The sequence below is a fragment of the Rana temporaria genome, chromosome 5 (assembly GCF_905171775.1).
Source record: "Rana temporaria chromosome 5, aRanTem1.1, whole genome shotgun sequence".
In the NCBI taxonomy this organism is placed as follows: Eukaryota; Metazoa; Chordata; class Amphibia; order Anura; family Ranidae; genus Rana; species Rana temporaria.
The window spans coordinates 106206376-106231837 of NC_053493.1; the positions used below are offsets into that span (position 1 = coordinate 106206376).

Genomic DNA, 25462 nt, shown 5'->3' on the forward strand with positions numbered 1-25462 from the left:
CTGTCTGTTCAGCCACTGAGAATACTTGGCACTTTTAGTAGTAACTTTCTATGCTTTTTATGAGATATGGCTAGTAGTTCATTGGTCCAGCAGTATTTTCCAGGGGGTGGCGATTTCCCAGCCTTGTTGGGAATAGAGGGACCTGAAATTTACACAGAGCTTCCTTTCATCTCTTCCAACAACTGAAAAAAAAGGAAAGGAATAGAAAGGTATCTGCTATTGGGGAGGTGGGTCTTGCTCTGAATAGGCAAAGCATAAGTTTGCTTTAAAAGTTGGCACAATTTTATCAGCAAGAATTTTGGCCTACCAGGTGTATTTCACTTTGCAAGTAAAATTTTCTGTACTTATGAAATTGATCCTATGCCGTAAACAGTGTAGGTTATAATTAACCCTAACTAACCCTGAGATGACAGCTTCACAGAGTATAAAAGGAATTTGATTATACTAATAAGTGTAATTACATAGAAAAAACCTCATACCAAGGGGATTGGAAAACTCTCTGACTCTCCTAGGATTTGATCCTGAGCTCTGTGCTGTTTTATAATAATAAGGAATAAGGCAACATACCAATTTTCATCCAAGCAACGTGACAGATGGGTTTAAACTTTATATACATTCACTTTTCCTAAAATATTTGCCGTAAGCTTTGCTGCTTGAGAAGTTATTATAAAGATACTATAGTGACCTCTGTGCAGACTGGCCCTGTGGCAGTTAAATGATTTGCTATGGCTTTATGCTCTTGTTGTTATTGGAAAACTTTTTAATATATATATCTTTTTTTTCAAAACACAACAACATATTAGTACTGTTATTCATTTTGACTTAAAGTAGTACTGAACTCTAAACATGTTTGTATATTCTACTCCCACGTCCTTAAACAATTATCTGGCTCCCTGTCACTGCTGCTGGCTTCAGTGTTGCTCCCCTCACTGCCTGATATTACAGAGTTGTACGTCTGTGGATACACAGCTCAGAACATCACATGACCGAACAGGAGCACGCACGCACGCATGCACGGGTGTCTCCTTCGCACATGAGTTGCTGCAGGAGGCACCAGAAGGAGGGAAGGAACCTACAGCTTCAGCAGGGACTGCTAGAAGAAGATGAAAGTGATGCTTCTGTGCAATATCATTGCACAGAATGTGTGTTACTTTTTAATATTTACTTAAATTTTTATCCCTAATTGTTTAACTTTTGGAGCTAACGTCAACTAATGTATAATGAAAGTATAATAAAAGAATAATAGAAAAAAATAACAGTATCTAAGCCCTAGAAGCAAAAATGCAATACATTGAAGCTTACTAGTTCTTAGATGTAGTGGCTTCATTTGTTTCCTTTTTTTTTCTGGCTTCTTTCCTTTATTTGTAAAATTAACAGATCAAAAAGGAGCAAATAATATGAGTTAATTGAGTTTACATACATTTAAGTTCAGCTAAACCCTCCTATTCTTTACAGGCAAGAAAGCTGCCTTCTTAGCCTCTGTTTGATCTGCATTTGCTATGGTGCTGCACATGTTATCAATTATGATACCAGACATTTGATGGTTTGACAGTTCAGTGAGAGTACAAGCAACTGTGACAGTTATCATTCACAACGTGCCTCAAATGTAACTGTTTTGAGAAACAGTCAAAGTGGAAGTCCTGCTAGATCACTTCATGCTGACCCCTTTTGCAGGTATAGCTATGTAAAACTAAATGTCTATATTGTGTAAAATCCAGTCCCCTGTTCTGCACACAATGCTCGGTTGCTCTCCATCTTTAGGCATTTTTTGGCACTGTTGAAATTGTAGAGAGTGATCTGCTTACAGTCTTAGCCCAGGTTTACACTGGGCTGCGGGAATGAAGCTGTGCAAGTTCAGATGAACTCTCACGATTTCACTACCGCTAGTCAACTTCAATCCCGCAGGTTTCTGCACAGATATCAATTTAAATCGCGGCCCGAAATCTCGAAAAGTACTACAGAAACGACTTTTTGAAATCGGTGCAGCGCCATAGATTAGGATGGTGCCATTGCCGGCAAATACTGCCGATTTGACATGTCAAATCACATGTCAAAACACAGTAGTGTGAAACAGGGGCTTAAAGTGGAAATAAACCCTCCTATCTTTTACAGCCAAGGAAGCTGCTTTTGTTTTAACTGCAACTGCCATGGCACTGCACATCAGCCATGACATCAGCCATTGGATGGTTTGACAGTTTGGCTGAGGACACAATCAACTCAAATACCCTGTACACACAATCGGTTCGTCTGATGAAAACGGTCCGATGGACGAACCAATCGTGTGTGGGCCCCATCGTTTTTTTTCCCCATCGGTGTAAAAAAATAGAACCTGTTTTAAAATCTTCTGATGGTTAAAAAACGATCGTCTGTGGGGAAATCCATCGGTCAAAAATCCACGCATGCTCAGAATCAAGTCGACGCATGCTCTGAAGTATTGAACTTAATTTTTCTCTGCACTTTGTTGTGTTTTACGTCACTGCTTTGGACACGATCGGATTTTTAACTGATGGTGTGTAGGCAAGACTGATGAAAGTCAGCTTCATCGGATATCTGATGAAAAAATCCATCGGTCCGTTTTCATCGGATGAACCGATCGTGTGTACATGGCAAAATTGTTTTTTGAAACTGGTAAATCGATGGGTTTGGTTCCACTTTACGATTTACAGCTGGAGCTCTGGGCTACAGCAAAATGGCAGCCTCCAGCAAGAAGAAACAGGAGCAATGCTGGAGGCAATTTACAGCGCACAGTAATTTTGGTAGCATAATTATTCCTTGCTAAAGATTTTTTATCAAGTTGTTATTGGTAAAGTTCTGCTTTAACTCCTTCCCTCTTCCCGACCCTTTATGAGCTTCTAAATGCCAGGGTAGACAGGCATTCAGAACATGTGACCACTGTGATTGGCTGTCATAGCAGTCACATGTTCGAAAAGCTTTCCGGTCCCTGCCAGCACAGATAAGTGTTAAAGCCAACCCGCTGAGAGGCCACATATATGCCTCGCGTCGGTGGGAAGAGGTTTAACATTATAGTGATTAATAAGCAAAGTTAGCTGTTACAGTGAACCTACTGTAGTTTGTTCCTGCCATGTTATATTGTGTTTATTTGCACCATCTAGGGCTTACCATCTATCTTATATATACATATATATCTTAGGCCTTGTTCACCCGGGACATTGCATCCGTGTCCTGTGCTGGGCCGTGTTTGCATGTATCCCCTTTCCAGCATTCCAGTAGCAGTCTATTGGAATGCAGTGGCTGCACAGACACAGCCGTTGCATCCAATGTGGCATCCGTGCAGGTGCAGGTGCATGTCACTTAACACATTCAGAGTGAGTTTGGGGACCCACACAGATGTCATACTGGAACGCAGTGGATGTGTCCGTGCAGCTGCTGTGTCCCATTAGACATGAATGGGACTGTCTGCGCGAGGATGCACAAAAAACCTGTGCATCCCTATGCAGGGGGCACGGATGTAATCGGCCCATGTGAACAAGGTCTTAGCGGTCACCTGTTTTTATGTTAATATGGATATAATGGTTACAGGAACTGCATCCCTGCACTGGTTTCTCAAGACACATAGTAGTTGGAACTGTGGCAACAGAAAGTTGTTAAAATGCAACTAAACCCTATCGTTTTCAGCCAAGGAGGTTGCTATATTTGCCTCTGTTAAATCTACAACTGCCATGATGCTGCACATGTGATCAGTTATGACACCAGCCATTGGATGGTTTGACAGTTTGGTTGATAGCACAACCAATGGAAGTGTTACATTTCCGGCACGTGCCGGAAATGAAGCGGTTTTATGGATGGGTTTACTTCTGCTTTAACAACATTGGTATTAGGAGTCATAGGTGACACTTTAAATATACCTGTTCTATATCTAAGATGATACTAAAGGAAGTCAATATTAAGATTGGGATTTTTCATTTACAAAGTTGAAGTATATCTAAAGGCAAGCCTATTTTTTTTTTTTTGTTTCAGATAAGGTAGATATACTTTGAACTTTGGCATGTAATTTATGTCTCTATATAGGAAAGTTGATGTTTGTATACAGAGTTCTCTGGATTTTGAGGTTCATGAGGCTGACCGAAAAATAGTATCTGCAACTACCTTTAATAGAATAAGTTAAAAGAATAAGTTGTTTCTTAGAATCTTTTTTTAGATCTCTTAGATGCCCCTTTTCCTAGCATAGTACTATACTTGCCTGAAAAACAGCTCTATGGTGATCTTTGCTGTGCTGCTACCTGTCACTGCACATACAGTATTTTATTTAGAATGTTAATAGCCCTGCACCTGATATTCTGAGCTCCTTAAAGGGGTTGTAAAGGTTCATGTTTTTTCACCTTTATAAACACACTGGTTTCTCGGCCTGGCTTCTCGGCTCATTCATTGGTTGATTGATAGCAGCGCAGCCATTGGCTACTGCTGCTGTCAATCAAATCAATGATGTGGCATGCCGGGGGGCGGGGCCGAATGATACAGTCGGGCGGCTATGGCCACAGGCTGTATCACGGGAGCGCACCCGCAACAACTAACCCCCATGGGAGAGAGCTCCCATGAAGGGGGTTAGTTCTTGTGGGGAGGAGCCGAGAAAGCCGCCGAGGGACCCCAGAAGACCACCTTTAAGGTCCCTTTAATATAAAGCCAGGCCGTGGCTTGTCAATCTGTTGAATGTTTAGACATTGATGTCAGTGGAGTTCAGGCCACATGTGCAAGTGACGCAGTGAATAACTGGAAAGATTTGTAAGGGTGAAGGGTTGTGGCAGGTAAGTGTCACCAGGAACCTGCATTGTAGGTAAGTATTGTATATTTTGAAGGTGCTTGGGGATTAAGTGGGGCATACAAATTACAATATTTGGTGTAGGGGAAAGGAACCCTGACCACCAGTTCTCTTTCTGCTGTGGTGTTTTCACTGCAAGTAAGAACATGAAAGCTAGAACTCACAGTAATATGCTTGTTTAATAGAAAACAAAACAAAAATTTGAGGCTTATGTAATAAGAATAGTGTATGTTAGGTATTTTAATATGAATATTTCTGGTTTGTTTTATCTTCTTAAAGGGTGTAAATAATTTTGTACAATACAAATTTAGCCATCTACCTGCCAAGGAAAGACAAACTATTTTAGAGCTGGCTAAAATGTTTCTGAACCGTATCAACTACTGGCATCTTGAAACTCCATCACAGAGAAGGCAGAGATCCCAGACAGAAGACATTGCTGCATATAAAGTCAACTACACTAGGTAATGTTATTTACTCCATAGCTGAGTAAACATTCACTTGCCTAAGTAAATAGGAAGTACCTGGATAGCTTAAAGCAAAAATATTACTAAATGTATGCGTCAGTATGATAAATCTTGTAGAGCTGAACAAACATCATATCAAACTAAATATGCAATAGACTGTATAGTTCCTTCTGTTGTATGTGTTTTTCAAGATAATGAACATTTTATGAAATTAAGAATTATTAGTATATTTGTCAGTATGACAGCATTGTTATCATAATTATTAATATCAACTTATTGCATTAATAAATAGCTGGGAAACTCTCAGGAGCCAGGTAATCGATATGCCAACAATTGTTAGACTTTACTTACCGTATATACTTGAGTATAAGACGAGTTTTTCAGCAATTTTTTTGGTGCTGAAAATGCCACACTCGACTTATACTAAGGTCACCTTTTTGCGCCTGATCTCCCAGATTTTAAGAACCCGGCACACATGTAGCCCCACTCTTCCTCTACAAGTGAGCAAAGTTTGTTGTCTGGGGGACCTATGGCCGGGGAGCACTGATTTTTCAAACCCGGGCACCCCTTCCATAGACTCCTATGTTAAACAGTAATTTTTCCAGTGATTATGGGGACCCGGTACCGGCCGGTCATAGGTGCCTTGGAACTTGGCACACATATAGCCCCATTTCTCCTCTACAAGTGTGCAAAGTTTGTTGTCTGGGGGACCTACGGCTGGGGAGCACCGATTTTTCAAAGCCAGGCACCCCTTCCATAGACTCCCATGTTAAACAACAGTCTAGTCATGGGCACAGTGAGGCATGGGCACAGTGAGGCATGGACACAGTGAGGCATGGACACAGTGAGGCATGAACACAGTGAGGCATGAACACAGTGAGGCATGCACATGGACACAGAGGGGCAAAGTGAGGCATGCACATGGACACCTTAGGCTTATACTCGAGTCAATACGTTTTTTCCCAGTTTTTTTGTGATAAAAAAAAAGCAAAATGATCACTATTGTTTCTGGGCTGTACTACGGGTACAAAAAACAACTAACATACACATATGTGGTATTGCTGCAATCGTCAGGAGCAGAATTTATTTGGGGTTGTTTTTTTGGTGATAGATTATGGTAGTAGCAAGAAATAGACAGCTAAATTAAAACAATTTTTTTCCCACCATTTTAGGACAGTTTTCATTTGATATTACAAAAATAAATCGGGAGATATCCACTAATGTCAAGTACACACGATCAGTCCATCCGATGAGAATGAACCGATGGACCGTTTTCATCGGTTTACCGATGAAGCTGACTGATGGTCCGTCGCGCCTACACACCATTGGTTAAAAAAACGATCGTGTCAGAATGCAGTGACGTAAAACACAACGACGTGCTGAAAAAAATGAAGTTCGATGCTTCCAAGCATGCGTTGACTTGATTCTGAGCATGCATGGATTTTTAACCGATGGTTGTGCCTACTAACGATCAATTTTTTCCCATCGGTTAGGAATCCATCGGTTAAATTTAAAGCAAATTGGCTTTTTTTTAACCGATGGTTAAATAACCTATGGGGCCCACATATGATCGTTTTTGACCGATGAAAACGGTCCATCAGACTGTTGTCCTCTGTTTAACCTATCGTGTGTACGAGGCCTTAGATTTACCACCAAAAGAAAGGCCACTCTGTCCTGAAAAAAATGCTGCATAATCCACCTGGATGAACAAAGTAGTTGTGATGATATGTACAGTTTTACTAACACGACAAAGTTGCAAAATTCGGGCATTAACATTTGTTACTAAGGGGTTATTAAATATTATGTTATATTATTGATTTTGAAGCTGAAGTTTGGCTTCAAAAACGTTGCTTTAACCGCTTGGCAACCAGCCGCTGTCATTATACAGCGGCAGGTTGACACGTTCGTGCGAGCCATCGTAGCTGTACGTCAGGCATCTAGGCAGGAATAGCAAGTGTGCGCGCACCCGCTGCACTGCTAGGGAACCGATGCGTGTGTCCGTCAGTCGCGATGACTGCCGGCCACGCACGATTGCGGGCACGAGAGCCAGATTGTGCGTTCCTACTATCTAGGAACAACGATCTGTCTTCTCCTTTAGTCAGTTCCTTCCACCTACAGTTGGGACACAGTTAACCCCTTGATCGTCCCCTAGTGTTAACCCCTTCCCTGCCAGTGACATTTACACAGTAATCAGTGTCTTTTTATAGCACTGATTGCTGTATAAATGTCAGTGCTCCCAAAAATGTGTCAAAAGTGTCCGATCTGTCTGCCACAATGTCGCAGTCCCGATAAAAATCAGATCACCACCATTAATAGTAAAAATAATAATAATAAAAATGCTATAAAAATGCCACAAATCTTTCCCATAGTTTGTAGATGCTATAACTTTTGCACAAACCTATCAATATACGCTTATTGTGATTTTTATTACCAAAAATATGTAGAAGAATATATATTGACCAAAACTGATGAAGAAATTTGATTTTTAAAAACATTTTTGGGGATATTTATTATAGCAAAAAGTAAAGAATATAGGGCCAGATTCACAGAAGAGATACGACGACGTATCTCCTGATACGCCGTCGTATCTCTGTGATCCGCCCGTCCTAACTATGTGACTGATACATAGAATCAGTTACGCATAGATAGCCATAAGGTCCGACAGGTGTAATTGACTTACACTGTCGGATCTTAGGATGCAATTCTATGCCGGCCGCTAGGTGGCGATTCTATTGCGGTCGGCGTAGAATATGCAAATGACTAGTTACGGCGATCCACGAAGATCCGCGCGTTCATCGTAATCCCGTACGTCGTCCCTAGTCGTTTTTACCCGTCGCAAAGGTACACCTGCTTTAACATGGCTTATCTTTAGATCAGCCATGTTAAAGTATGGCCGTCGTTCCCGCGTCGAATTTCTTTTTTTTTTTGCGTAGGACGTCCGGGAATACGAAACGCTGTAATGCACGTCGCATTTAAAAAAAAACATCGGGGCGCTGTAATTTCGCGCAATGCACGTCGAGAAATTTGAACACGTAGCATGCGCAGAACGTTCGGCGTGGGAACGCGCCTAGTTTAAATAGTGCCCGCCCCATTTGAATTAGGCGGGCTTGCGCCGAGCGCATTTACGTTACACCGCCTAAAGTTTACAGGTAAGAGCTTTGTGAATCAGGCACTTACGCTGTAAACCTGCGGCGGTGTAACGTAAATGGGATACGTTACGCCGCCGGGGAGTAACGTAAATCTTTGTGAATCTGGCCCAATTTTTTTTTTTTTGAAATTTACGCTCTTTTTTTTTTTTTTTTGTTTATAGCTCAAAAAATAAAAACAGCAGAGGTGATTAAATACCACCAAAAAATAGCCCTATTTGTGGGGAAAGGGGACATCAATTTTGTTTGGTCACACGTCCGTGCAATTGTCAGTTAAAGCAACGCAGTGCTGTATCGCAAAAAATGGCCCAGTCAAGAAGGGGGTAAATTCTTCCGGGGCTGAAGTACTTAAATAATTTGCTCAATAGCCACAACGGTTAAAATCCACTCTGAGTGCACCAAATGCCTTTGCAAACTCAGGTTATTACCATGTAACAGTGACATCATCGTTGTTCTGCATTTAGCCCGTTCATGGAGAAAAGCAGTGGAAGGGACCTAATAGGCCCATGCACTATATGCTGCCTGCTAAAAACTGCAAGCGGGTGTCAGATACAAGACCTGAATCACAGAGGCAACATTTCACACAGGAATACTATACAGAACTGGAAATAATTCATACAACACACCAACATTCAAGTACAAATAAACATGCTCTTTGTATTTAGACAATATTCGCTTATCCTGGAGTACAGTTTTTTTTTAAATATAATGTATTATTGAGTTGAGTGGCATGGTCAGGTTGTTATGGGGGCTTTTATTTTTTATCTTTTCAAAAAAAGATTTCAATGTTTAACGGACACAAAAAAGCTGCCAAGACTGTTGTTTTATGAAGATGGAGATTACTAGAAATGTTACAAAACACAAATTAGTGTTCATTCAAACACAAATATTCATTAAGTAGCATTTAATGAATGTGCAGGTTATTTTCTTTTTCTTTTTTTCTTTTCAGAATAGCAGATAAATATACGTTTGGAGTAAAAAATGGTTGTATTTGTTCAGGAAAAATAATGAAATGTCTGTTTTTATTACTGCAGGTGGCTCTGCTACTGCAACGTCCCCCAGTTCTGTGACAGCTTGCATCGATATGAAACAACACAGGTGTTTGGCCGCACATTGCTGCGCTCTGTCTTCACTGTAATGAGACGTCAGCTGCTGGAACAGGCCAGACAGGAGAAAGACAAACTGCCACCGGAGAAGAGAACACTAATACTGACTCACTTCCCAAAGTATGACAAATCCCAGAACACCTGTGTTGTTTTATTCTGTGTAAATTCTCCTGCCAGATGTATGCATACAGTATCTGCCAGAAGTGAAAATGTAAACATTAGTGTCCTATACTGAAATAGGCTTGTTATTGCAAGATATCATGGCTCTTACAATCAACTTAATGTAGAAGCTCCTCCAGCACTTGGGGCTTCGGCTTGGCATCCTACAGCTTTTGCTAACTGTCCCTAACAGACATTCCACTGGAGGGGGAAATTCCAAAGAACAAAACCTTTACCATAAAATATGGCTGCTTAATACACCCTTTTTGCTTTGGGTAGCAGGGAGGGCTCAGCAGACAATAGAGGCAAACACACGACATGTTCTCCTTTTTAATGCTTTGTATTGCAAATATAATATAGTTTTCAAGTTGCGTTCATAACATGCAAAAATTATATACTTGCTATGCCAATGCTCTTTTTGAGGAACTATACACAGCATTTTCTCAAAAGACCCAGATAGGGAAATGAGCATTGAATTGCTCAGAAAAGAAACAGATACCCAGGGTGGGTGTTCATATTTAGGTTTTTGTGGTTTACTGCAAAATTAAGTTACTTAAAGTGGTTGTAAACCCACTTTGTTGACTTGTACCTACAGGTAAGCCTATAACAAGGCTTACCTGCACGGTTTAGGAGATATTCCCCTCGCAAATGCGCCGCTGATTGCAGCGGCGCATGCGCAGGGGGATCTACGGTGAAAGGACCGGCAGCCGCCGGACCTTGCCGAATTTAAATCTCCTGCGCGCATGCGTGGGAGTGACGTCATCGCCGCTCCAGCCAATCACAGAGCTGGAGCGGCGATACCCGGAAGACACGCCGAGTCAAGATGATATCTCGCTCGGCGTGGACCAGGTAAGTTCTACACACCTCGTTCCGAGGTAAGTATTTCATAATGAGCTAATATGCGGTGCATATTAGCTCATTATGACTTGTGCCTTGCAGGAGAATTTTTTTTTTGATGCGGGTTTACAACCGCTTTAATGGCACTAAGTTTTAATATAATACAGTATTATTATTGTGCCTTTTTAAAGGGGAGTTCCAGCCGTTTTTTATGTTTATTAAAAGTCAGCAGTTACAAAAAGTGTAGCTGCTGGCTTTTAATAAACAAACACTTACCTGTTCCACGGTCCAGCGGCGCGCCGCCCAGAGCTTCGCTCCTCTCCCCCCCTTCTCCGCCGGCGCCTCCATTGTAACTGTGGGCACCCGGCCATGACAGCTTTCAGCTTCACGGCCAGGCACTCACTGCGGATGCTCGAACGGCGCATCGCTCTCTGAGTGGACAGGCGATCGCCTGGGACCTGTCACGTGTCCCAGGCAATCGCCTACAGGGAGGGGCCGCCAAAAGGCGATATGACGTATCGCCTAATCGGTCCCTGGGTGGAAGGAGGAAGTGGGACAGGAAGTCCCACTCCTACTGAACCCCCCACTCCCCCCCAAAAAAATGACATGCCAAATGTGGCATGTAAAGGGGCGAGGAGTGGATTAAGCGGAAGTTCCACTTTTGGGTGGAACTCCGCTTTAAAGTGTAACTTAACTCAGAAAATGAAGAATTTCTGTGTTATAGAAACTTTTTCAAATGTTAGTTAAAATTCCTCCTTAAAAATAGAAGTACACTTCTTGGTATGTGAGGGTGCCTTGGCATCCCTGTTCTGTAGACTTATAGCCAGTGTTAATTTTGTCGACTAAAATGACTAAAACATTTTAGTCTACTAAAATACGACTAAAAACAATTGAGATTACCAAAATACGACTTAATCTAAAATGGCATTTTAGTCAAAAGACTAAAATGGGACTAAAACTAAAATGCCATTTTATTGTAAAGACTTAAGCCCCGTACACATGATCGGACCTTTGTCCGACCAAACTCCATCGGAGTAAAAGAGAACATGTTCTCTATCTAAACTCCGATGGAAAAACTCTGATGGGCATACATCTGACTTTTTCCATCGGAAATTCCGATCGTGTGTACGAGGCATAAGACTAAAACTTAATTTAAATTTAACTTCAAAATTACACTGGCCTGTAGTGCATGTTCATACCTCAATACCATAAATAATAGCCTATTAGATTTTTCACTCCAGCAGTATATAATAAGTTTGGAAATTGTAGAGAAATGTTAACTAATACATTACAATTTAATTACACTCATTAGGTTTTAGACGACTAAAATACGTTTTAGTCGACTAAAATGTACTGGAGATTTTAGTAGACTAAAACGTAGGAAATTTTAGTCGACTAAAATGTACTCGAGATTTAGTCGACTAAATACGACTATAAATACTAAATACGACTAAAACAATTGCAGAAGACTAAAATGGGACTAAAACTAAAATACCATTTTAGTCCTAAGACTAAAACTAAATTGAAATTTGCTGCCAAAATTAACACTCTCATAGCTACATATCTGCAGTGTGAGATCTAAGACAATGCTACTTTTGCTAGTTTTAGAAGTTTTGATTTGGAGATGTCACTCGAGCTGAAGATGTGCTCAGTGCTGGGACAGAATCTTCCAGCACCTAAGGTGAGGATGATAAATCCTCCCCCCACCCCGCTTTTTAATTCAGCACGCTAAAAACGAATGAACAGTAGCAGGTATAAGATGCTTTTGATCGTATATACATACTGTATAAGAAGATTTTGAAAGCACTCATTCATAGATGATAGTTTACTTTTTGAAAGAAATGTGGCAACATGGGCATCATTGGATGAGAGAATCAGGCATCATTGGATGATAGAATGTGTGTCATGTCACATCTTCAGTGTGCCCTAGCTGTCACACATGCACATTGTGAATTCCTGAGGAGGAGGAAACCATCATCCTTTGCACTACAACGCTACATCATCACCATACACCATCTACACTACCCATAACACACCACAAAGGCTCCACGTCACATGTAAATTACAAACAGTTAAAGATTAGTGTCAAAGCTGTTTAAATTAAGAAGAGTTAATGCTTTCTGTACATTATATTGTCAAGCTCAGGCAGCTGGTATAATCAGATGAGTTAATGTGTCATAAAAGTTTATCTGCTTAGTTCCTTATTACAGCCTTATTGTATAAATTTACACTTTATGTAACTATGTGGTGTATTTCTGGTTTAGATTCCTGTCTATGCTGGAAGAGGAGGTTTACAGTCCGAATTCTCCTATATGGGATGAAGATTTTATGTCTTCATCTTCTCGAACAAGTGAGCTTGGGATTCAAGCAGGTACTTTAAAAACAAAAACTTTTGAGAAAACCAAATACTTTTCTGAAAATCCAAAAATCTACTATGCTATTTAGGTCTTATATCCTTTGGATATAACACTGGAATAAAATGAGTTACATTTTATTTTAAGTTTAATTAAATATATTTGTGGATATCAAGTCATTTGTTTTCCTTTTGCAAAAATTTTCATCATTTTGAATTCTATTTACATGTTTTTTTGTTGTTATGATTGAAGGATTTAGTTGTCTGTCAGTAGGAAAAGCTGACTTGCAGCTTTTTCTAGAAAAAGCTTCATTAGAATCAGTGAAAATGTGCAACTGTGTGCAGAAACACTGGAAACAATGAACTGTAGACCGCATGCCAAAACTATTATTTTGTTATTTCGTTGAAGGGTTGCAAAAGCATGTTGGCAGTATAATGTACATGCTTTAACAGTTTTGCAATTTAGATGATTTGTAGAAAAAAATCATTAGCTTAATGCCGCGTACACACCATCACTTTATGTGATGAAAAAAAATGACGTTTTTAAAAACGTCACTTTAATTGACCGTGTGTGGGGGAAAACGTTGTTTTATGTCTTCTAAAAAACGACCAAAAAAAATTGAAGCATGCTTCAATTTTATGTGTCGTTTTTCAAAACGTCAACTTTTACTTCACAGAAATTGACCGTGTGTAGCAAAAAACTTCGTTTAAAACGACGTTTTTTTCACCCGCGCATGCCCAGAAGCTACTTATGAAGCGAGCTTCAATGGAAAAACGTGGTGAACGTAACCTCGCTTTGCTAGAACATTGTGAGAAAAACGATGGTGTGTATGCAACTTCGTCTTTGAAAATTGAAGTTTCAAAAACATCATTTTTTACTTCACATAAAATGTTGTTTTTTTTCATCACATAAAGTGATGGTGTGTATGCGGCATAACACTTTCTGAAGCATTGAACCCTTTGATTTTTAGTGATAGCTAAACAGGTCGGATCAGCATACCAACAATGACATAAATTTTCAATAGGATTGGTCCAGCTGCATAGTTGGGAGCTGGCCATCAAAAAGGGTGTAATATGTGAAGAGGAAAGGTATCACTGCAGAAGCATATTTGGGATCTGTCTGCCGTTTGATGGCTTGAGGCCTCGTACACACAACCGTTTTCCTCGACAAAATTCATCAAGAAAAATGCTGGCAGAGCTTTTTTGCCGAGGGAAATGGTCGTGTGTATGTTTTTCGTCGAGAAAACTGTTGTGGATCTCGACAAGAAAAAAAGAGAACATGTTCTCTTTTTTCTCGTCGGGAGTCTCAGTTTCCTCGTCGTGTTTCTCGTCGGGCTGGTTTACGACGAGAAATACATTCGTGTGTATGCTTAGAAACGGGCACATGCTCAAAATAAAGTATAAGACAGGAGCGCACCTTCGGTAAAAGTAGCGTTCGTAATGGAGATAACACATTCGTCATGCTGTAACAGACTGAAAAGCGTGAATCGTCTCTCACCAAACTTTTACTTAACGCGCAGTAACATGGGATTAGTAAAAGCAGCCCCAAGGGTGGCGCCAGTGGAATCAAACTTCCCCTTTATAGTGCTGTCGTACGTTTTGTACGTCACCGCGTTTGAGAACGACAAGATTTTGTCTTGACAGTGTGTATGCAAAGAAAGCTTGACAAGATTCTCGACAAGCCTGACAAGAAACTTGTCGAGGAAAACGACGTTTCATTTACGACGAGATTCTCGGTCGTGCACACAGGGCAGAAAAAACCCAGCTTTTATTTTTTCAGTCTGTAAACACAGCTCTATGTTGGCCTATGTGTCCATGCACACATAGGTGTTTACACAGGTTTTAGAAGAGAAGCATTTAAAGGCTGAAAAAAAGCATCACCAACACGTTCAGTAGAGGAGTGTTTTGGCAGAAATAACACATGCACGTGCATAAGTTTGCGTTAATGGTAGATGGGTTTAGGTGTGTTTGCACATTTAATGCCATCTAATGGCCAGAATAAATTCTGGCCAATAGGATGCATTAACGCCAAATGCATTAACGCGCATAAACATGTGAAAAATGCAGCCTTAATTGCATTTTTAAGCAGCCTTTCTCCTGCCAAACGGCATTTAGAGGAGCTGAGCAAAAGCTCAGTGTGCATAAGGCCTTAATATTATAATATACATTCAAGTTAAACAGATTCAGGTTGGCAGCTCATGTCATTAAACTGGATTGAAATGAACCTGCAAAAAAAGGAAGAATTTGCCCAGAAGGCTCAAATGAACTTAACTATGGTGGGAAGAAGAAGGAAACCCAAGAGGGCACAGGAAGAATAAAATGTAGAAATTCCCTCACTCGCTACCAAGGGGAATAGCAGAAACTCTTGAGGGAGTCTATAAGGTATGCCGCAGCATAAGTAGATGGGCTGTGTCAGAATTTACTTTTACTAGAAAGTTGGAGTTTGGCCTCAGTTCATAGGAAATACTGGCCTTCTACAATGTTTCTTTGTTTTCTTGCTCCCCCAAAATTATTCCTGAAGTTTGCAAATGAAGAGCCAGTCAGAGACAGAGAAGATAGAAGACCTTTTGGATTATTTGTTTGCCTTTATAAAAAATTGGTGGACATTTGGATTAGTTGTTTTCTTATAAAATTCTTTGTAAACCATGTGGTTCATCTTCTTGAAGCACTCATCCAGTGCCGAAGAGCAGGGCATACAGTTTGTTAAAAATTAATAAGGCTACTTTCACACTGGGGTGTTTTTCAATCGTTATTCAAGCGTTTTTCGAGCGTTATTTGAGAACGTTTTTCGAGCGTTATTCAAGCGTTATTCGAGCGAAGCCTCATCTGCAATCCCAATGTGCTGGTAAAGCACCGCTAAGACCCTAAAGTTTTAGTGCGTTTTTTGCAGTGCCTCAGTGTGAAAGGGTAAGGCGTTTTTTACAGCGCTTTCAATTCATTTCAATGGAGAGGGGCGTTTTTGGAGCGTTTTTTTTCAGCGCCCAAAAGCTGCTCCAAAGATGCTGCTTGCAGGACTCTGTGTGAAAGGGTCCATTAAGATGCATGGAGAGCGTTTTATGAGCGTTTTAATAGCGCAATTTAAAATGCTAAAATGCTGTAAAAATGCTTCAGTGTGAAAGGGGTCTAAGGGAGAAGGCACGTTTGCAGCATTCTTGCTATGGCTGCTATGGCTGCTGTGTTGGGTTAGTATTGTTTAGGAGGTTGTCAATAGATCTCATAGCATTTTCAGACGTATGTTACTGTTAGAGGCATGGAAAATCCATTAACCGTTTTTCTGAAACTACATTGTGGTTATATTGTGTTACAAGTATTGTTTGTAGTAGCAAAGTGTTGAACGTTGTTATTTTTATGTTATGCTTAAATATATGCACTAATTTTAATTAGATCAGACAAGATTGATTATGTTGTACTTTATGTATTATATATGTATGTTAGCTGTTTCTGATTTCAATCTCAAACATTTACAGGGTGTCCAAATTATTACCAAGAAATGTAACTGAATTGTTTTACCTTCTTCTCTTTTAACACTGTAGTTATCACCAATCCTCCTGTTTCAAGAACAATTCCATATGTGGCCAGCCCATCATCAGTTGATCAGTCCAACAGTGGAAGTTTGAGTCCCTCTGGCAAACCGGCACTTGAATCAAGCCTTGGTAATTACCATGCTGATGACTGATACTTCCTGTTCAAAAGATATCATATATCATGTTAAAGCTCTTGAATTCATCATCCAAAATTCTCTCTATAATTAAATCTGTTTATTCATTTTTTAAAGAAAATAGAAATTGTACCAGTTGAGATAAAACACAGGACCACCAAACATTAATAGGGTTGCTTAAGCAGCCGAGGGGAAATAAACAGACTGTTTTTCAAAGATGTGAACTAAGAGCCGAGAGATCAAATCTACTTCAGGGTCACCATGTGTAAAAGTAAAGATGATTGAATAACAGATATAAGGGGTATCCTAAGCAGGGTGACAAAAGAGTGAATGCATTTCACGTTTTAGACAATGCTGTTACTGTAAATAGTGCTAGAATTCTCAGCAAAAGAGAGAAATTGTCCATTAAACTATTTAGAGAGATTTTTCAATAATCTGAGAAATAACAAATCATCGGGAAAGATAGCACTCAAGCTGGGTGCATGAAAGCAGGAGGTGAGAACTTTTGTGAAAAGGTCCAGGCACTTTTTAATTTGTTATGCATTGAAGAAACTCTATCAAATTTTTTCTGGGCCTTTGAAAATTGTAGTATATAGCCATTAGTGGGCATACCAGAAATGGGAAACTTACAATGCTAGGTAGTGCAGCACTAGTACATATTAGGTTGTCCTTGTTGAGGGACTTACTAATTTTAATGCATTGATATGTATTGATAATGCAGTGATGCATTGACATGTATTTTCTTTAAATTAACACTAGAGTATGTTATTTTATAATTAAAGATACACAAACCGCATATTGCATCTTGAAACTTGGATCCATGGAACAAGTGCAGTTTCTGGGGTATGCTGATAATTTAGACAATACCTGTTGCAAAATCTAAATCAGATGCACTGTTAACATTCCATCCTCTGTCATGGTCAATAAGATCTTTAAGCCCAGGTTCACACTGGGCTGCGGGAATGAAGCCGTGCAAGTTCAGCTGAACTCGCACGATTTTACTCCCGCCTGTCAGTCCCAATTTCGGCCGCGATTACAGAGACATCTGTACAGATGTCAATGTAAATCGCGAGCCAAAATCGCAAAAAGTAGTACAGAAACTACTTTTTGAAATCGGTGCAGTGCCGCAGATGCGGCATCACACCGATTAGGATGGTGCCATTGCTGGCAAATACCGCTGATTTGACATGTCAAAACGCATGTCAAATCGCACCAGTATGAACCAGGGCTAAATGCTGAAAAGGTAGAAGAGAGCAACTGTTTCGATTTTTATCAACACCAAATCAATAACATATTTAACTGACAACAGTCATTAAAAGTAAATGTATGAAGAGAAGACCAGGCAGCAGCCTTACAAACTTAAACAACAGAAGCTTGGTGCTAAATAGCCTTGGAAGCACTGACACTCTTGTTGGAATGGGCCATGATCGGGAAAGAAGAACCTTGCCCTCGATACCATAGGCTTGAGAAATTAACTGAAGAATCTCAAACATACAGGGAAATGGGGAAAAGGGAGGGCGCAAGTTGACCACTATGTTTAGGTGATCAATATGGATACCTATAATTGATCATATACCCTGTTGGGTTTTGTTGCTGTAACCAATAGTCATAGCTATAAATAAGGGGAGAGGGGAAGGGGGAATAGCCTAAGAGAAGGCTAATGTATAAAGGGGTTACCAAAAGCAACAAATGATGATCTAACCAGAAAATGATACAAAATGATTTATTGTAGTATCAAGTAAATATAAAAGTGCAGTAAATTGCGAACTATATGAAAAAATTGAATCATTTAAAAGTAATAGATTGCCATGGACATAAAAAACAAACAGGACTCACAGGTTACAAAACATAGACACAGCACAAAAATTCATTGTTAACGTAGGTAATAAGCATGTTCCCACTGTTGTTTTACTCCCTATTGTGTCATTTTCTTCCCTTCCCCCCTTCCTTACCCGTCCCAACTGTCAAAATAAATAATTTTGTATCGTTTTCTGGTTAGATCATCATTTGTTGCTTTTGGTAACTGAAGAATCTACCCAGAATAATGGATTGGGAAGTAACTCGACCCTTACAAGGACATTTTGGCACAAGACATTAGACTATCCAAACAAAGCCTTAAATTTCAGATAAGCTCAAACAGCTAGAAGAACATCCAAAGTCTGAAACACCCTTTCCTTAGGATGCTTATGATTAGGAGAAGAACAGTTAGCACAAGCTCCTCATTTTATAGAATGAAGAAGCAACCTTAGGTGGGAAAGAGGACTAAGGCCTCAACACCACCTCATCCTTGTGAAGAAGCAAGGAAAGGCAGCCAAGAAATAAACATGTTCGTCTGTCCCTTAAAATTCAAAGTGTCACAATAATGAAATATCAGTGCAATTTAAAAGCATCAAAAAGAATGGTGATAAACACACTGTGCTCCAACCGTGTATAACTATTATAAAACATACGGAAAAGAGTGTCCATCAAAAAGTGAGTGTAATATCATCAAAGGCTGTGTTAATCTTCAATGTAAAACTTCTGTGTTCACCATCAAAAGCACACAGAAGCAGCTTACCAGAGACTAAAACCAGCCATGCATGAATCCAAATTTGGCTTGTTCAGCAGGTAATTTTGATCCATGTATGGGCAGGCTGGTAGTACAGAAGTCAATACAATCAATGTATTCTGATGGCAGGTAAGTCTCCCCACTCTCAGAATACAAAAGCCCAGCGGTAGTGATTCCCCTATCCACATCGAATGTGTGAATGGGGGAATTGGGTCATTTGTTTTTGTTCAAATTGTTGGTTGAACAAAAATGTGTGGGCTACCTAGGACCTCAGGTAGTGGGAGGTATTAGAAAGCTTAATCACACCGAGGCACTCCAGGTGTAATGTACATACTGTAGTGTCTCAGCTACTCGTAACTCCATAGAGGTCAAGCCAGATGGTAACCAACAAGGGGGATAAAACAGAGGAACTTCATATTGTAGCATGAATTGGCATTCCATTTATTTAAAACAGAGAAGTATTCACATATAAAAAATAAAAAAAAACAGCAGGCGTGATGTTATCACTTCTTAGCTCCATCTGATGTGTTTCTTCATAACATACACCATCCAGAGGCACAGGAGTAGTGGTAAGATAGAACACAGGTTCCAAGGCAACATCAAGGGGGTGTAATGAGTACTCAATAGTATATGAAATCCCGAATCATTGTGCAGTAGATAGTTCTACTTACTTATAGCCACAAAAATGTTTATAAAAAAAACTTGGAACTAGAATTGCTGTAAATCTGAGGGGTAGATTTGAAATGAGGGGAAGCTCTGCTGATTTTATCATCCAATCATGTGCAAGCTAAAATGCTGTTTTTTATTTTCCTTGCATATCCCCCTCGGATCTACAGCGACTGCATTTCCAAGTGCACTTTCAGTGCAAGTTCAAGTACAGGCATACCCCACATTTAAGTACACAATGGGACCAGAGCATGTATGTAAAACGAAAATGTACTTAAAGTGAAACAATACCTTTTTTCACTTCTAGGGTGTAGTAGGGGGTCAGGGGCTGTATTTGGGGTGTCAGGAGCTGTAGTTGAGGTCTCAGGGGCTGTAGTGGGGGTGTCAGGGGCACACTGGAACAGGGCGGGCTATGCTCTCGAAGCTTCAGCTCCTTCTACTGCATCTGAAAAATGTCTGTACAGTACTTGTAAGGCACTTTACATACACTCGGGGGTATGTCCTTACTCGCGAGTGTATGTAAAGTGAGTGTACTTAAAGCGGGGTATGCCTGTACTGTAGGATTGTGGATTTGTGGATTTGCCTTTAGTAAATAACCCCCTCTGACTCTCTAAGATGCTCTTTTTATACCTAATCATGTTACTGACCTGTTTCTAGTTAGCCTATTTAGTTGCAAAATGTTCTTCCAGCTCTTCCCTATTAGTACCAATTTGTCAACTCTTTCTTGCCCTGTCCCAATTTCTTTAAAATGTGTTGCTGCCTTTATTTGCAAAACTCATTTTATTTTTAAAATCGTACATTTTCTCAGTTTATACATTTTATTTTTTTTCTATTGTGAACAAAATATGGGTTTATGCGAATTACAAATCAATGCATGCTGTTTGTATCGATTATACACAGTGTATTCACTCAAAATCACTAAAAAAAAACATCACTTTTTTTCAGGTGACAAAAGGAAAAGTAGTGAACCTTATTCTGCAGAAGAATCCAAAAGACCCAGAACAGTAGGAGACATTCCTATTGAACTAATCAATGAAGTAATGTCTACTATCACTGATCCTGCTGCCATGCTGGGCCCTGAGGTAAGTCTACAATATCATGAAAAATGGTATCATAACTTTTCCTTATCATGGTCATTTTATGCTGATGAGGAATTAATAGAAAAAATGCACAATGCATTTAGATAGATGAAAAACTTACATCAAGCAAAGTATTTTATAAGAAACATTTTAGTTGACATATTTCTCCTGCAATAAAGAAAGTACACTGCAAATAATATTGTCATGGAAAAAGTTAGCCATGTCAAATATAGGTTTAATACCATGAAGCAGACCATGGTTCTGCAAAGTGAAGAGGAAATGGTGAGAATTTGGATTTTGTTAGTTTGTGTGGATATTTGAAAGAAATATACTTAAAGCGGCGTTCCACCCAAAAATGGAAATTCCGCTTTTCGGAATCCCCCCCCCCCCCTTCCGGTGTCACATTTGGCACCTTTCAAGGGGGAGCAGATACCTGTCTGCAGGTATTTTGCGCCCACTTCTCCTCCGCCCCCCCCCCCCGCTGTCTTCTGAGAGACACAGATCCCAGAAGACAGAAGGTACCACTGGGATCGCGCAGCTCAAGGCTTCACTTCCTTATTCCCTTACTGAAGATGGCGGCGCCTCCACCCGAGAGCCAAGGGACAGATTGGCTACGGGTGCCGGCATCATGGGCAACCTGGACAGGTAAGTGTCTTTATTTTAAAAGTAGTATAAAGTACAGTATTTGTAGCTGCTGACTTTTAAAAAAAAAAATTATAATTTGGCGGAACTCCGCATTAAGTCTAGTACACACTACTAGTTTTTTTTTGTTAAACCCAGCGGGTTCAACGAAAACAAAATGAAAACTAAGATCGGAGCCACTGTACTAACAATCTGATGTTGGTACAGTGCTTTTCCCTGCTGAGCTATTGTGTTCTGATAGGGGGACACCCCTCTTCCCGCCAGAATGCTCTGGTCAGCTCTTACAGCCATTGGTCAGTCGGCTGCGGGTTTTCCAGCATGCTGTTCCGACAGAAACTGACCGGTTGGCCGGCTTCACGGCGGCCTGTTTTTATTAAACCAGTCGATGTTGCCTGACATTCAGCCTGTGTGTAAATCCAACAGTCAGGTCCAACTTTTCTTGGATGTATTATTTGTTAAAGTGAGCCTGACATTAAAGCTCTCACACTTCATATAAATCAATAGGCAAGTGTCATTGTTGCAAAATCACATTATTGTTTTGAGTAACAATGTACCTTTAGCGTAATATAAATAAATAAAAACAATTGCTATGCTTGTGGTCCAATATGTGACTAGCCATTTGGCCTTTGGCTACTAGAAACATTTTGGGTGTTTTGTGTAATTAGAATCTACAGAGTTTATTTATTCCATACAGACAAAACCTGACTTGTAAAATTGCAGTGAGATAATTGGCAAACACAACCAGGAAACAAAGCCTGCATATGTAATGATCCAGTGTAGTCACAATGTGCACAATGTCACAATAAAGGCAAACTATACTATACATAGGAGCAAGGCTATTAAAATGCCTTGGTGAAAATATTTAAACGTATCTCTCTCACATCTACAGTAATGTCAAAACCATTAAATAATAATGGTAATGTTTAATGGATGCATATTCCCCAGCTTCTTAAAATTATTTGCCTGTTAGATTTGACTTGAAGTGGAACTTTAGGCCCCAAAATGAAAATAGGCAGACAGGTAGGATTTTTATTGTAGAAGAGCAATGCCCAATCGGACGAACTGCCGCACAGTGACGTCATCTCGCCAGTGACAGCGGGCAGCAAATTGAGACCCAGAAGCTGGCGGCCCCAAGATGTCATTGGCACAACGCTGGATTCAAGGTGAGTAAAGTTCAACTTTAAGCCTACTCTAATTTATCTACTGTTTTAATGATTTAAAAATAACATAAACTAAATGGCATTTTTTTTTTTTGCTAAAGCAGTGTGTGACATATGCAGTGCCATTTTCACATAGTATACATGTTTCCACATTTATTCTCATACCTCGTTGCACCTCAGTGCTGCTGCTCTTCTGCAGTCTCTTTGCAGCATATCCCTGTTTACATGCATGCAATTCAGCAATAGCTACATGGCATTTCTCAGGGCGGGTTTCTTGATGAGGATAACAATGAATCATGTCTGGGTAATGTGTGTTGAAAAAGCCAGTGGGGATAACAGTGAACCATACCAGGGAACGACTTGTGGTCTCCGGGCCAGATCCACAGAGGGAGTACGCCGGCGTATCTACTGATACGCCGGTGTACTTTCAAATTTCCCGCGTCGTATCTTTAGTTTGAATCCTCAAACCAAGATACGACGGCATCTGGGCTCGATCCGACAGGCGTACGAATCGTAGATGCAATACTTCGGCGTCCGCTGGGTGGAGTTTGCGTCGTTTTCCACGTCGGGTATGCAAATTAGCTTTTTCCGATGCGGCCGACGCATTCTCTTACGTCGTCTCTAGTCGGCTTTTTCCGTCGTATAGTTAAAGCTGGTATTTTGCAGCGTATAATTAGACTTGCCATGTTAAGTATGGCCGTCGTTCCCGCGTCGAAATTTGAATTATTATTTTTTTGCGTAAGTCGTCCGTGAATAGGGATGAACGTAATTCACGTCTAAGTTAAAAAAATGATGTCGTTGCGACGTCATTTAGCGCAATGCACGGCGGGAAATTTAAGGAAAAGCGCATGCGCAGCTCATTCGTCGCGAGGACGCGCTTCATTTAAATGAAAGGCCCCCTACTCGCCGATTTGAATTAGGCGCCGAGAGATACACTACGCCGCCGTAACTTACGGCGCAAATTCTTTGTGGATTCAAAGAATTAAAATGTAAGTTACAGCGGCGTAGTGTATCTCACATACGCTGTGCCCATCCAAATGTATGTGGATCTGGCCCTCCATTTTTTAGATTGTAAGCTCTAATGAGCAGGGCCCTCTGATTCCTCCTGTACCAAATTGTAATGTAACTGTAATGTCTGCCTTTATTTTGTTAAGCGCTGGGCAAACTGTTGGCGCTATATAAAACCTGTATAATAATAATTAATAGCCCGTGTGACACCAGGTAAACAGGAACAGAATGTTGCCACTCTATACCAGAAGGTGCCTGTACAAGGATCCCAATGGTTGGTTCATAATTGATTATTTTAATAAAGTCATAGATGTAAATGTTGAAATTAGGCTTACATAAACTATAATATACAGTACTAAACTTCTCCTTTTTGTTAAAAATAAAATAAAATTAAAAGGATTTACTCAGCTGTTACTTATTCATTATTTTCGTTCCATTTCATATTTTTAAAGACCAGCTTTCTGTCTGCTATTTCTGCGAGAGATGAGGCAGCCAGGCTGGAAGAGCGCAGAGGTGTGATTGAGTTTCATGTTGTTGGGAATTCTCTTAACCAAAAACCCAATAAAAAGATCATGATTTGGCTTGTTGGCTTACAAAACGTCTTCTCACATCAGCTACCAAGAATGCCAAAGGAATATATCACCCGCCTTGTCTTTGATCCGTGAGTTATTTATGCATGTGAAAATATATATTTTTTTGCTATCTCCTGGGTTTCTTTCTGCTGATGTTTCATTGTAGTAAAATGAGTGTTGCTCTTCTTTACACCATGTTTAGTCAGTAATGTTCCCTATTGGTGATCGTTTCAGTAGAAGTTTTCAAATGTCAGACCCTTATGCTATTGTATTATGTACTGTTCAGATACATGCTTGTGTGTTACATTGTTAAATTAAGTGACCTGCAGTTATTAATTTATATTCCACGCCAGCAATTGTGCTTTTGTTTTTGTACAAAGCTTCACTAGCACCTGATGTAATGCAGAACCCCATGCTGAAATCAACAACTTGAGATTTCAGATGCACTATTCTTTGAGCACTGATTAGAAATAAAAATATATTCAAGATGCCATCCATCAAAGGCATGTGTTTTCCTTGTGAAGATCTATTCAGTGTGTTAGTCCTACCCTGATCAAAGAAAAATGTGTGCCAGGTGAGGAAAAGATGCATGAATATGCTTGAAAAAGCTTTTCTGCTCTTGTTAAACCTGGACTGTAATGCAGTAAATCATTTCATTTGTATGGGTTTCTCCAGTGAGAAAAATAATAGTAATTATATTTCTTAATAAAACTCTGCCATTCTGTTCAATTCAGTCATTGTCAATTTGATAAAGTCCTATCCACGCTATTCAAGTATCCACTCTCACACTTGTTCAACTCAGCTAATGTAGTTGTGCATTGAAAATATAAAATCCTAACATATAAAATCTTAACATGATAAGCTCCCTATGCCAATCTCTGTATTATATGCTGCTGCATTTGATTTCTGGCAATGACCAATTGCAGCTCATTAATAGAAGGTAAAGATGCTGAGGTCTGGAAAAGAGTGAAATTGGGCAGTCAATATTATTTAAGAAGAAACCAAAGAGAGGGCCCCAAGGGGACTTTAAGGGCCAGTTCACACCAGACGCAGTTCCGCTCAGTTCTGTGTGCTTTTTCTCTGCGCAAAATGCATGCACAGTGTTTTCCATGTATTCCAATGGCTATAGTTGGCTCTAGTTCACACCATGCAGTCAGTTTCTGCGCCAGAAACTGACCGGAAACTGACTGCATGGTGTGAACTAGAGCCAACAAGAGCCATTGGAATACATGGAAAAAACACTGTGCATGCATTTTTAGTGCAGAAAAAATGCACACAAAACTGTAC

At 40.0% G+C, this 25462-nt stretch overlaps 1 protein-coding gene across 4 annotated transcripts in view; it reads left to right on the plus strand.

The window, feature by feature from the left end:
• Positions 1 to 25462, plus strand: part of KAT2B (lysine acetyltransferase 2B) — a 105614-nt gene that overhangs the window by 51111 nt on the left and 29041 nt on the right. For 3 of the 4 annotated variants that reach the window (XM_040352979.1, XM_040352981.1, XM_040352982.1), the window contains exons 5-10: positions 5057 to 5238; positions 9422 to 9613; positions 12754 to 12860; positions 16376 to 16495; positions 20660 to 20796; positions 24056 to 24264. In XM_040352979.1, the coding sequence (XP_040208913.1) occupies positions 5057 to 5238; positions 9422 to 9613; positions 12754 to 12860; positions 16376 to 16495; positions 20660 to 20796; positions 24056 to 24264 (947 nt within the window). The remainder of the gene's footprint in view (positions 1 to 5056; positions 5239 to 9421; positions 9614 to 12753; positions 12861 to 16375; positions 16496 to 20659; positions 20797 to 24055; positions 24265 to 25462) is intronic. The other variant, XM_040352980.1, reaches the window with a different exon arrangement.